The 13,987-nt window shown below is 45.4% G+C and overlaps 1 protein-coding gene across 2 annotated transcripts; it reads right to left on the bottom strand.

The window, feature by feature from the left end:
* Positions 1–634: 634 nt before the first annotated feature.
* Positions 635–13,727, bottom strand: LOC111840957 (transitional endoplasmic reticulum ATPase). 2 transcript variants are annotated; one of them, XM_023806335.2, is made up of 18 exons: positions 13,565–13,727; positions 12,527–12,661; positions 9,255–9,427; positions 8,941–9,083; positions 8,495–8,625; positions 8,136–8,267; positions 7,818–7,920; positions 7,363–7,496; positions 6,900–7,035; positions 6,456–6,568; positions 4,169–4,333; positions 3,795–3,917; positions 3,292–3,504; positions 2,797–2,975; positions 2,375–2,504; positions 2,022–2,180; positions 1,336–1,487; positions 635–1,053 (listed from the first exon to the last, which is right to left on the bottom strand). In XM_023806335.2, the coding sequence occupies exons 3-18, from the start codon at positions 9,419–9,421 to the stop codon at positions 948–950; spliced, it is 2,286 nt and encodes a 761-aa protein (XP_023662103.2). In that variant the 5' UTR covers positions 9,422–9,427; positions 12,527–12,661; positions 13,565–13,727; the 3' UTR covers positions 635–947. The 2 variants fall into 2 exon arrangements, with proteins under 2 accessions (XP_023662103.2, XP_023662104.2); XM_023806336.2 differs by having other exon boundaries at positions 12,527–12,638.
* Between the last annotated feature and the right edge of the window lie 260 nt (positions 13,728–13,987).

Genomic DNA, 13,987 nt, shown 5'->3' with positions numbered 1-13,987 from the left:
ATGGTAAGTGCGTGTTATAGCTGGCAAAGTACACGGGGCTTGGAGCGCATCAAGCTTCCTGGTCTGCTCCGCCCTTCAGCCCTTCATGAGCCGGAGTTGCTGCAGCGGCTCCCACGTGGCCAGCAGATGCTCCTCACATGCCAGCAGGTTCCATACTCACTTGTGATATATAGCGATCAGCAGTGATAGCATCAGGTAAGCAGGTAGAGCTGTGTGAGTTTGTAGAGTCCTTTATCTAGTTCATAAAACACAAGTCACTTGAAGATATCTTTTGAAGTTTATATTCAAACCAAGTTGTTTGAAGTTTTGCTCTCAGTCCGAAGGCTTATGCTTAAGTGCAATGGAATCTAAATGTAAATTGCCCAGAATGTTTGGTTGTGTGAACATGAGCCGAGCAGTTGACTGGCATCCTGCCCCGTTTTCCTTTGGACTGTGCTGACTGCGATATGCTGCAGCTTCCCTACAGCAAGGGACGGACAGAGAATGAGAGGTAAACTCTGCAGGATCATTAGTATGAAGTGACACACGGCGAGAGGCTAAAAAAAGATGACCAGCCACAAAAATGTTTGCATAACATTTTCTGTTTCTTTTTGCTTATAAACCTACAGAATGATTATTTCATCACAAGAGAAGAGAATGTGAAATCCCTTTATTATCAGACTCCAGGCTCTCAGGTCACAGTCCTGCATCTTCCGAGTCTGTGTTTACATGTTGTATTAATAACGGCAAAATTGAATCAAAAAAGCATGTGCTAACATCGCCTGTGGTTTGTTGCCCAGGCACTCGTGCATGCACACGCGCACACACACACACACACACACACGTTCAGCCAGTAGCTATGTAACGTAAACACAAGTTGCTGATGCTTATGCTTCCCTCTCAGGTGTGTTGCAGAGGTGTGGGGTCTCCATGGGGGTGTCAGGAACATTGGGGGTGTCGCCCCACACTCACTGGTACAGGTCATCCTCCCCCTCGTCTCTGTACAGATCCCCTGGGTCCCTGCCCCCCTGTCCTGACCCTTGACCTCCGCTAGACTGTGACCTTGAAGGGAATCTGCAACAGGTCACATGTAAAAACGTTTGTGTTTTACAGAAAAAATAAAAAGCTAGAAAAATGCCTATAAAGAGAAATGGATACTGCTGTCACTTCATTCTGACATAGGAACTGACACAAGCTGATGCCATGTGTAGTGAAGGACAGCCGCCAGCTGGAAAAGGAACATTCCTCTGAGGAAAATTACTGGGCGTGTGTGTGTGTCTGTCTGCCTGTATGTCTGTGTGTGTGTGTGTGTATGTGTGTGCGTGTGTGTGTGCGTGCGCATCTTTGTCTGTTTACCTGAAGTTACCAAATCCCCGACTCTGTTGCAGCGTCTGGGCAAACATCTCATACTTGCGGATGTCATTGTCACTGACGGAACGACGGGCAAAACGCATGGCCTCCTCAAAGTGGTCTTTGCGGATCTCGGGTACCGGGTCGTAATCTTCATCCTAAATGGGAAATTTGTGTGCGGTGAAAGAAAAACCGAGCACAATAAGAGTGTGTGAGAGAGAAAGAAGGAACTGTGTGTGTGCACATTTGTGTGCGTGCGTGTGCTTGAGTCACAGAGCACAGTGTGTGTGTGGTTGTGAGTCACAGAGCACAGTGTGTGTGGTTGAGAGTCACAGGGCACAGTGTGTGTGGTTGTGAGTCACAGAGCACAGTGTGTGTGGTTGAGAGTCACAGAGCACAGTGTGTGTGGTTGAGAGTCACAGGGCACAGTGTGTGTGGTTGAGAGTCACAGGGCACAGTGTGTGTGGTTGAGAGTCACAGAGCACAGTGTGTGTGTGTTCCCTTACCCATTCAATCATTAATTTAATTTACTTGACCACACGATTGATTAATTCACTCGTTTCAGTCCCCTCAAGGGCATGCTAATTGACAGACTTGTTTAATTATTCCTGCACTCATGTATTGCTTGCACTCATAGTCAGTCAGGCTGACTAATTCCAGGTGGTTCATATAGCAGGTGGGTTGGGTCTCACCATGGCAGTGCCCGCCTTCGCCTGCCGCTGCCTCTCCATGCGGATCTCGGCCTCGATGGCCTCACGGATGGCCAGCTTACACGCACGCTGGCAGATCTCTGTCAGGTCAGCCCCAGAGAAGCCCTCTGTGATCTGGGCTAGGTACGCCAGGTCCACGTCCTGGACAGCATGTTACAGAGAGACACGCATGTGTGGTGGTCTCAGTCAGCACGCCGCCACCTCGTGAAGGTCACCCCTCATTCAGGCCATCCGCGGTGATTGAAGAGCATTTTTATGAAATATGGCCAATCTCATTTGTAGTTCTGTTCCCAGAGCAGGTACCAGCTGCTCTAGCATGCAGGCGGGGCACATACTCGGGCAACGGGCGACTTGCGCAGGTTGGCAGACAGGATGGCACTTCGGGAAGGCAGGTCAGGCAGCGGGATGTAGATCAGCTGGTCCAGACGGCCAGGGCGCAAGATGGCTGGATCGATGATATCTGGGCTGAAGGGCCAGAAGGGGCATGTTTATACACGCGTTTGTATTCATGTCCTTGTGGGGACCATCCATTCATTTCTATGGGAAAAACTGTAATCCCAACAATGACGGCCCTAACCCCTACCCAGCCCTAACCTTAATCCTACGTAACCAAACAAAATACAAGACTTGACATTTCTAGTTTTTTTTTTGCAATGACAGATTTTTATAAAACTGAGCTTTGGTCCTCACAATGTAATACTTACGTGGCCACACACACACACATATAGGTGTGTATAAACCTGTGTGGACCTCTCACCGGTTGGTAGCGCCAATGATGAAGACATTCTTTTTGTTGGTCATGCCATCCATTTCTGTCAGGATCTGGTTGATTACTCGATCAGCTGCCCCCCCTGCATCCCCGGCACCACCCCCGCGCGCCTTGGCGATGGAGTCCAGCTCATCAAAGAAAAGTATGCAGGGGGCAGCCTGCCGTGCCTGCAAATGAGAAAGCGCAGCACAAAAAGCAAGCCCTCGATTTGAAAAGCCCATGAGCGCCATAACTGACAGGACTCAGTCCTTCACACGTTGTGTCTTTGAAATTGTGTTGAGTGGGAGAAGACAAGGTCCTTCCTGGGAGGGTTTAGGTCACTGTGCCATCCAAACACCTAATAGCCTCACACCATCTCCAGCCACATGGCCATGCCCCTAGGAATTTTTATATCACTACCCCAACAGGCCATTACAACAGTCCCTGCCTTGTTTCCTATCCATGATGCCCTGTCTCTCATCACTGTCACACATCAGGCCTCACCTTGTCAAAAACGTCCCTGACGTTGGCCTCTGACTCTCCGAACCACATGGTCAGCAGTTCTGGCCCCTTAATGGACACAAAGTTGGCCTGGCACTCATTGGCGATGGCCTTGGCCAGCAGAGTTTTGCCGCAGCCAGGGGGCCCGTAAAAGAGCACTCCACGGGAAGGGGTCATACCGAATTTCAAGAACTTGTCCGGGTACTCTACTGGGTACTGTGCAGGTGGAGAGGAAGCAATTGAAAAGCAGAAGCAATTTGTGAGTTGCTGGTCAATCCCTAGACAATGAAAATCTTTGGGGTACCCCCAGTTGCAAATATTTTTATTTACTAAGAATATGATTAAAACACTGTGCAGTTGGTAAATTCCTCAGATACGGTAGAATATCTTTGGCATGAATTATAATCCTGTATTAGGATAAGATCAGGCCTGCTACATTGAGTTGAGAGCTATACTCAGTGTGTGGATATCCTGCAAAGTGGTTAGGTCTCTCATGAAGAGGTTACCTGCACCAGTTCCTGTAGCTCCCGCTTCACCTCCTCCAGACCACCTATATCCTCCCAGTTCACTTGTGGGACCTCCACTACCGTCTCCCTCAGGGCAGAAGGGTTGCTCTGGCCCAGAGCCCACTGTGACACCCTCACAAGCATCAGTTCAGGTGGATGGAGTGGCATGGAGGAACACAGACAGATGGAGATGGATACAACTCTCAGACAGACACGTGATAATGAAGAAACAGAGACATACGAGGATGGGAAACAAGGTCTGTTAGAGTCCCTCACATCCATTACTTTGTTCTTGGGGGAGTATGAGTCATTCCCAGCTATGGTTGAAGATTATTATTCAATATACAACAGCAGGAATGGCAAGGCAGACTGACCCGGAAGTCATCCATGGTGACAGCAAGGGAGTTGAGGAGGTCGGCATCAATGGTGTCATCCTCCAGGTCAATAAGAATCATCTTTTTTCGGATGGCCTGCAGAGCTGCCTCTGAGCAGAGTGCCGCCAGGTCCGCACCCACATGCCCGTGGGTCTCCATGGAGATCTGATGTGGACATAGGGTTTCTTACACTGCCACACGGTCGTATCTCCCCATTAGTGTGGTGACTCTGCCTCTCTCTGAAGGCCCACATTGCATGTGCTCTCCTATTGTTTACCCTCTACTAGGGGTGTAAATTGTGGGCCCCAAGGTGATTTTATGTGAATATGATTCAATGCATCAGAAATCTTTAATTTCTACCATAATTTGATTTATCGATTACAGTGGTACCTCAGTTCTCGAACTCATTAGAACTCGAATTTCTTAAAAGTCGAATCAACCAGTTCGGAAAAAAAATTACCTAGAACTCGGTCTGAATCTCAGAAGTCAAACCATGAACGCCGATCTAAGATAACTTGTGCGCAGGGAAATGAGTCACGCGGCACGTCTCTCAGCGGAAACAAAGGGTAACGCTTCAGTCTCAGCCTCGCATTCGCTGTGATTGCATCGTGCATGTTTACACTAGCTGAATACATATATTTAGACAGTAAAAATACATTTAGACAATGATAGAGAGTAACAGTAATTATATTATTATATAATACAATGCATTTAAAAACAAAGATTTCTTATTAATTATTTTTATATGAATAATAAAACATTAATAAATTTATTATTAATAATAATAATATTGTCGTGCCGAGCAGGGATGGAACGGAGACAAAGGCGCAGACGTCAGGGTATCGGGGAATACGGGGTTTAATTACAGGTAAGGCAGGCAAAACGCAGACGGACAATACAATGACCGGACTGGGGAAACAAACTGAAACGCGGACTAAATACAGAGGACTAATGACAACAACCAGAAACAGCTGATCACACGAGGATTCCACATGGGGTTAACGAGGGGGCGTGGCACACGGAGGGAGCGGACGATCGGGGCAGGACACATTGTTTGGATACATTTATTTTCTTACTTTACAAATTACTGTTTTGATAAATTTGCTTAGATGTGTTTAGTACAATATATGCTCTTCTTGTTTTATCCGGTTCATTTTGTGTTTAAATGCTAAAAAAAACATATTTAAGTGTAATTTTTTGGGGCCGGGAGCCAATTAATTGATTTTCCATTATTTCTTATGGGGAAAATTCGATCCGGAGTTCTGAACGGATTAAGTTCGAATTCCGAGGTACCACTGTATTTGATATTTTGATATCCTAAATTTAAACCTCTTTAAACTTCACTAAATAGATTTCACAAATATGACCATGGGAGCTTTTAACTAGTTGTGCACTGGTGTGAATATCTAGCGGCAGTAAAACTTGTTTTTTTATTCTATGGAAAATGAAAGATGTATCTGCTGGCCAGATTTAATAATGAATTATTAATATGTCAGGAGTTGGTACCTTCAGACCTTATAAGTGCTGAATGAGCTAATGAAATCCTTCATTCTCCACTACAGAAAATTATTGATTGTCCAGTACAATTATCATTACTTTTTTAAATAATTGTGTCTCTGGCTGTGCTCATTGCTACTGTAGCCAGCAAAAAGAATGACTTTTTTGCACTAAAAAAGAGATGCATTTCCCAAAAGCACAAAGATTTTCTTAACCATTAGAAATAGCACTTTGTGCTACAAAACAGGGGTGAGTTTCCCGAAGTGCTGCATGGTAAAGATCAAGTAGCACTTCCTTTAAGAATGTTAATGAGCCTTCCACCCCAATCATACATTTTGGAAATCTGCTTTGTGCATGTTCAGCATGTTGGCACAAGAGCACACAGCCTAGGAGTATTGGTGTATCTTTAAGGATTTCCCCCCCAAAATCATTTCTGACATTACAGATTGATGCAGTTGAATCCTCACCCTTGAAAACTGATTCATCACAATGCATCTATGCATCTTCACACCCCTACTGACTTCCCAATGACAAAGAGCTCCATACTAAGCATTAATACCATGATATCTAGCATTTCTCTGTATTACAGAAAGACCTCACCCTGACCACCCGTATACCAGCCTTGCAAAGCTCCCTGCAGTGCCATCTATTACAGCTGCTCATTACTTTGTTTCTTAACATCTAGAACCTCTTTTTTCATTTTCTTCTGTTTTCCCACCATCTTTCCTGCTCTATGCATTTCACCTGTCCCTTTTACTCTTTCCTATCTCTTTCCCTCCTATCCTCTCACCCTCTCTAAGTCCACATCGTCGGCCAGCTTCATGTTCTTGGTGTGGATCTGAAGTATCTCCAGCCGTCCAGTGGAGTCAGGAATTCCAATATCAATTTCACGGTCAAACCTCCCTTGGGGGGTGGGGGGTGGGGGGGGCAAGGAGAGAAGTGGACAAGATCAGTCAGTGGCTGCTGTCTCTCTTTGTGTTGTCATCAGTGTCCCTCTGTTCATTAGTGACTCCTGTCTATCACTGAGTCATGCCCAGTTATCAATGACTGCTGTCCCTCTATCCATTCTTATTTCCTGTAGTTCCCTTCATTGGTGTCTAGTCTATTTCTGTGGCCTGCTTCTGTCTCTGGGTCACCAGTGACACTTCTGTCCTTCTGGTCATTAGTAACTCCACTGGTCATAACCCCTCTTTCTCTGCCTGTCACCAGCTGGAGCCCCCAGATTGTTCCTCACCGAATCGTCGCAGAGCAGGATCCACACTGTTGGGCCGGTTAGTAGCTGCCATGACAACTACATGAGCACGTTGCTTCAAGCCATCCATCAGGGTGAGGAGCTGGGACACTATTCGCCGCTCAACCTCACCATGTGTCTGCAAGACCACACCCTCAGTCATTACTGACCTTAACACTGTAGAGCTCATAGCAAGACCACACCCTCAGTCATTACTGACCTTAACACTGTAGAGCTCACAGCAACACCACACCCTCAGTCATTACTGACCTTAAAACTGTAGAGCTCTCAGCAAGACCACAACCCCTTGTATTAACAACCTTAGCATTACAGAGCTTGTGGCCTGACAACACCTGCAAAACTCTTTGATATAACTTTGTGAAGTTGTTGAATGATGTGACCTTACAGAGCACATCACAAAAGACAGAAAGCTGAAATGGTGCAGCAGGTCACAGTAACTCTTTACCTTCTCCCTTTTGGGTGCGATGGCATCCAACTCATCTATAAAGATGATTGCAGGTGCATTCTTCTCTGCCTCCTCAAACGCTTTGCGCAGGTTGCTCTCAGACTCGCCAGCCAGCTTGCTCATGATCTCAGGCCCTTGGGGCAGCGGGTCACAGGACTTAGGGCTGAACAATATTTCCATCAGTAAAGCAGACCACAGCAGATCATAGTATGCAGGACGTATAACAGCAGGAGTACAGCAATGGGGTCTGAACCAGAGGTACAACAACAGAAGGATGTTACAGTGCAACCTTATAACACAAGATTAATCTGACTTCAACTGATTGATGCAACATGCAGTAGAAACAATTCTTGAGTGACTTGAGATGATGACACTGTCCACAACACACAGAAAGGAAAACTTCCACTAGTTTAGTTAGCAGAGCTGCCTGAGCAAGGCTATGGGGACTGACTCACCGTTGATGAGGAAGAAGAAGGCACCTGTCTCATTGGCAACTGCGCGTGCCACAAGGGTCTTCCCTGTTCCTGGGGGTCCATATAGTAATATCCCACGTGGAGGCTACAGGGAAGGATGTGACAGTAGCATGTTAGGCCTTGGGGGTCAAGGCAAGAACAGTGCAGTACCAAGCAATACAGTCACTGCCTTGTTTACATGTTTACATCCATTCACAAGTGGAAATTTTAAAGCTATCCGCTCTCTGCTTACATTTTTCCATAGGGATAACTGCAAAGGAGCAGTTTCTAGCAGTCGGTGCCACTGGCTGCCTGCCTCACCTTCACACCAATGGCTTTGAAGAGGGTGGGGTGTCGTAATGGAAGCTCCACCATCTCCTTGATTTGGGCCAGTTGCTTACGGCACCCGCCGATGTCATCATAGCCAATGTCATTGAGGCTTTCCTCCTCATCCTTGACCAGGGCAATCAACAGCTTCATTGTTTGACCATAATGTCATTCATCAGAAAAAGGCTGATGAGTTAAGCCCTCATCTTGAGTATACGTAGCTGATTAGAAAGTGAATTATTCACATGCTATCAAGAACTATTAGCCAAAGGCAATCCAGATGTAAACCAAGAAGATTTGCAGACCGGTATTACGTGATGCTACATTTTAGTCATATGACTTCCTTCTCCCACCTCTCTTTTGATTGGCTCGCCCTCGCAGTGAATGATGGTGTCTGGGGCAACAATGCAATGTGCCGTTGGGTCTGTCTCCACCACTTTGAATTCTACAGCACGCATGCCGCCCCGCACTAGGAAGATGTCCCCTGCGGGAAGAGTGCAGACATGTTGCCTCAAAGTAACTGTACAGCGTCACAGCAGGCTGGGAAGTGCACGTGCAGTTTCACCAGTATGAAAGCATTAGAACAAACACTATATGCTAGCTCCATAATGATGGATACTATATATTGAAAATGTCCATACAGTCAATAAAAACAGTTTAATTTCTCCCTATCTCAATTAACTTACTGTATGAGTTCTCCAGCAGGGAATGTTAATGAAGGGGTTTACAAAAAATCCAAGAGTGTGAGTAGCATTTCTAATTGACTGCTTTGAGGAGGATAGATCGATGAACTGCATGCCTTTGTGTACAGGTCGATAAGCCTCCAGGAAGTAGGGCTTCAGGAAGACCTCGAACAGGTTGCCGGTCAAGCCCTCAATGGTGTCATCAATGGGCAGCACATGGATGCGTTTTCCATATTTCACATCTGGACATGCCTGAATACTGTCGATGTACAAATACTGCAGTCAGGCGATCTCAAGTTACCTGCGCCACAGATGCTGAGTGTGGTCCAGTCATGCTCTGAGCTCTGCCCTGCACACTGCTAGCCACACACAATGCACTGCCCCTCTGATGCCCGACAAACCTGCTCCTTGACCTCCTTTTCCCAAATACCTGATCACATCCCCGAGACGCACACGCAGGTTGTTGCGTGTCACGCGGTTCATCCGCACACGTTCATCAGCACAGGAGTCATCAGTCAGAACAATGCAGACAGTCTGCTTGCGCTTTCGGCCGCGAAGAACCACCGTGTCTCCCCGAAAAAGCTGCAGCTCCTCCATCTTCGTCTGAGAAAATGAAGGAACCCACACCAACACAGCTGAGAGTTACAGGTGACACCAGCCTACCTGCGAGATCCTGGGCAAGGAAAGTTTATTTACATAGCACAGTTTAGTAGGGATACATTTAAAATAGAAAACATTAAAATGACATTTAAAAGACAACAAACACAAAAAGCAAAAGTTGAAAACAAACAAATAGTTACAAAAACTAAAATATGTAACATTGCAGTGACCGTGCATTACTCCAGGTCTTTAAGACGCTGGTTCCACATACTGGGAGCATAGAAACTAAGCGCTTCTTCACTTGGTCTTGATTGTGAGTAAACCTTTCCCAGGGGTCTGGATGCCTCATAATGTTCAACTAAATCAGAAATGTATGCAGGCCTGGGACCATTTAGTGCTTTGTAGATAAGTAATAATGCCATAAAATGAATCCTGCGATGTACAGTAAGTCAGTGCAGTGATTTAAGGACCAGTGTGATAAGCTCTACTCTCTTGGTGTTAGTGAGGACTCTGGCTGCAGCTTTCTGATTGATTTTGAGCCATGACTATAAAGACACCATCACAATAGCAGCCTGCTGAAAATAAGTCCATAACCATTTATCTTGTTTGGACAGAAATACTTTAACTCTTGGTATGTTTAAGGTGATTTTGTAATAGTCTTTATGTGGCTGTTAAAATTTAAAATCAGAATTTCACAGCAAGATTTTAACTCTTTAAATCAGCAAGATTTCTGACTTGATTTGAGGTTTGAGCTTTATGGATTCAAGGTGAGCACCATCTTTTAGTCTTTATTTTATGGGGGCCAAAACAATTATTTCAGTTATTTCCGTGTTCAGTTGTAGAAAATTCTGAGACATCTAAGCATTGATTAGTTCCATGCCTCTATTCAACAAATGTAAGGAACTGCAGTATAGTGGTGACACTGTAATGTAGAGTTGAGTGTCATCTGCATAATTATGGTAAGAGATGTTATAATGCTCCATAATCTGGGCAAGGAGCTGCATGTAGATGTTGAATAGAAGAGACCCAAGAATGGAGCCATGAGGAACTCCCCATGTGATTTTTGTTTGCTCAGATTCATAATTACCTATAGACTAAGTAATCTCTATCTTATAAATATGACTGAAAGCATTTTATAATGGTCCCAGAAAGATCCACCCACTTTTCCAGTTTTTCTAGTTGTAACTTGTCTAGTGGTCAATCATGTCAAATGCAGTAGAGACCCAATAATACCAATAATAGAACTAAGTTGCTAAAAAATATTGTCAATGGCCTTAACTAAAAAAGGTAAGTTTGATATGGGCCTACAGTTATTTATTACTGAGGCCCCTCAGATTCAGGCAACCAGCCAACCAGCATGCCTGAAAGATACAGGTGACACCAACATGTCTGAGATATACAGGCATCGCTAACACACCTGAGAGATACAGGTAACACAAGCATACCTGAGAGATGCAAGGCAAGGAAAGTTTATTTATGTAACACAATTTTAATGCAAGGCAATTCAAAGTACTCTACAGCAGCACAGAGATACATTCAAAATAGAAAACATTAAAATTACATTTAAAAGACATGCTCAATAATGGCTGAGAGATACAGGTAAGACCAACATGCAAGAGAGATATGGGTAACACCAACATGCGTGAGAGATACAGGTAACAACAATATACATGAGAGATACAGGCAACAACAACATGCCAGAGAGATACAGGTAACACCAACATGCCTGACAGAAGCAGGTGACAGCAACATGCGTGAGAGATACAGGTAACACTAACATGCGTGAGAGATACAGGTAACACCAACATGCTAGAGAGATATGGGTAACACCAACATGCGTGAGAGATACAGGTAACAACAATATACATGAGAGATACAGGCAACAACAACATGCCAGAGAGATACAGGTAACACCAACATGCCTGACAGAAGCAGGTGACAGCAACATGCGTGAGAGATACAGGTAACACTAACATGCGTGAGAGATACAGGTAACACTAACATGCGTGAGAGATACAGGTAACACCAACATGCGTGAGAGATACAGGTAACACCAACATGCTAGAGAGATACAGGTAACACCAACATGCCTGAGAGATACCGATAACACCAACATGCCTGAGAGATACAGGTAACACTAACATGCGTGAGAGATACCGGTAACACCAATATGTATGAGAGATACAGGTAACACCAACATGCGTGAGAGATACCGATAACACCAACATGCCTGAGAGATACAGGTAACACTAACATGCGTGAGAGATACCGGTAACACCAATATGTATGAGAGATACAGGTAACACCAACATGCGTGAGAGATACCGATAACACCAACATGCCTGAGAGATACAGGTAACACTAACATGCGTGAGAGATACCGATAACACCAACATGCCTGAGAGATACAGGTAACACTAACATGCGTGAGAGATACCGGTAACACCAATATGTATGAGAGATACAGGTAACACCAACATGCCTGAGAGATACCGATAACACCAACATGCCTGAGAGATACAGGTAACACTAACATGCGTGAGAGATACCGGTAACACCAATATGTATGAGAGATACAGGTAACACCAACATGCCTGAGAGATACCGATAACACCAACATGCCTGAGAGATACAGGTAACACTAACATGCGTGAGAGATACCGGTAACACCAATATGTATGAGAGATACAGGTAACACCAACATGCCTGAGAGATACCGATAACACCAACATGCCTGAGAGATACAGGTAACACTAACATGCGTGAGAGATACCGGTAACACCAATATGTATGAGAGATACAGGTAACACCAACATGCCTGAGAGATACCGATAACACCAACATGCCTGAGAGATACAGGTAACACTAACATGCGTGAGAGATACCGGTAACACCAATATGTATGAGAGATACAGGTAACACCCACATGTATGAGAAATACAGGTAACACCAACATGCCTGAGAGATACCGATAACACCAACATGTCTGAGATACCGATAACACCAACATGCCTGAGAGATACAGGTGACACCAACAAACCTGAGAGATATGGGTCACACAATTGCTCTGGAGAGACATCAGTAAAACATGCAAACACGGACCTGGGACAGGCAAACGATGCTGTTGTCCTCATTTAGAGCCTCATCCACAATGAGACGGTTTGGCCTCTGCTTCTGCTTGAGGATAGCTGTGGAGTAGTCCTCCGCCTTGGGGCTGGGAGGTGAGTGGGGGTGAGCCTGTTAGACCCCACATCCATCAGAGAACTCAGAATGTCTGAAAACACCACAGCAGCTTCATGCAAATAAGGCAGCTTTATCACAAAAGAGGAGAGACCCAGGTGCCCCACATTACACTGATACTGCACGGGAATCTGAGGGAAATGTGTGTCTGCATGCAGGAGTGTTGGTCTCTCTTATGTCTGTTGTTAATCAATATGCCTGTATTTGTCACATTCAATGTTTAAAAGTAACAAGTAGGATCGTGTCAGGTTGCTTTTACTGGGAAATGGATAAGATTTCTTGCAAAATGAGTAGGATCCTACTGACTTTCTGCTGTATGTGAATGTGTGTGTGCTCCCTGTCCAAAGGCTCCATGTTACAGAACACAAAGCCGCATTTTATGGAACCTGTTGTGTGCCACAGTCTGTGAACGTGTCCGACACCAACAGCAAGTCACTGCAGCACAGACCTGTGGTCTCTTCTTCCTTCCATCCATCCATACTTACATGCAGCATTTCATGCATATAAGCACACACACACACACACACACCCCGCCTGTCCCACTTCAGCTCTTGTTACTCCATGTGATGCTGAGAGTCTGAAATTAGCCCGGCACACAGCCCTGTTTACCCCCAAGATAGATCAAGCACCGGCAGCTCCATTACCCTCTACAACACAAATCTCCCTCTCCACCATTCTCTCTCTCTCTCTCTCTCTCTCTCTCTCTAACTTGTCTTTTTTATGACAACAGCTTTAAACATTTTTATAATCATAGATTTACGAAATTCAGGAAACAGTTGCCGACACAAACAGGACCCCAGATTAGATATTTTCAGAGATGCACAGGCATCACGATTCAAGCCTGGGCAAACGAATGCACAGGGACACACACTGAGAAGTTCGCACAGAGTAAGCACTCACTCCGCTCTCCCTGTGGCTGGCATTTTTGGGCAAATCCCCGTGGAGCAGACCGGGCACCCACTGTGGGTCCTGGGTACTGAGGACTGTGTGTTGAAGCCTGGGTTGAGGTTCTCGGGGCTGGGTGAAAATGGCAGGGCTCAGGGTGGCTGTGTGTCTGCTGCCAATCCCGCACTCACAAGAATGTGCCCCCTCCCCTCCCCGCCCACTCGGCTGCTTGCCCTGGAGAACATCCCAGCACATATAGTATGTCACCAGACACCCCCCCATCCATGGCTTGGTGCTTTTGAATAGGGACACATTTTGTTGGTGGCAAATAGAGACAAAGCAAGTTCCTTTGTGTGTTCCTCAGATTCAGGTGAACAAACCACACAGAGATGATACACGTCCCTTATTTACTGTTCCTGTTGTGATTATAGTCTAATG

The sequence above is a fragment of the Paramormyrops kingsleyae genome, chromosome 5 (genome assembly GCF_048594095.1).
Source record: "Paramormyrops kingsleyae isolate MSU_618 chromosome 5, PKINGS_0.4, whole genome shotgun sequence".
Taxonomy (NCBI): Eukaryota; Metazoa; Chordata; class Actinopteri; order Osteoglossiformes; family Mormyridae; genus Paramormyrops; species Paramormyrops kingsleyae.
Note: the sequence above shows the minus strand (reverse complement) of the source record. Positions and strands in the feature narration are given on the sequence as shown.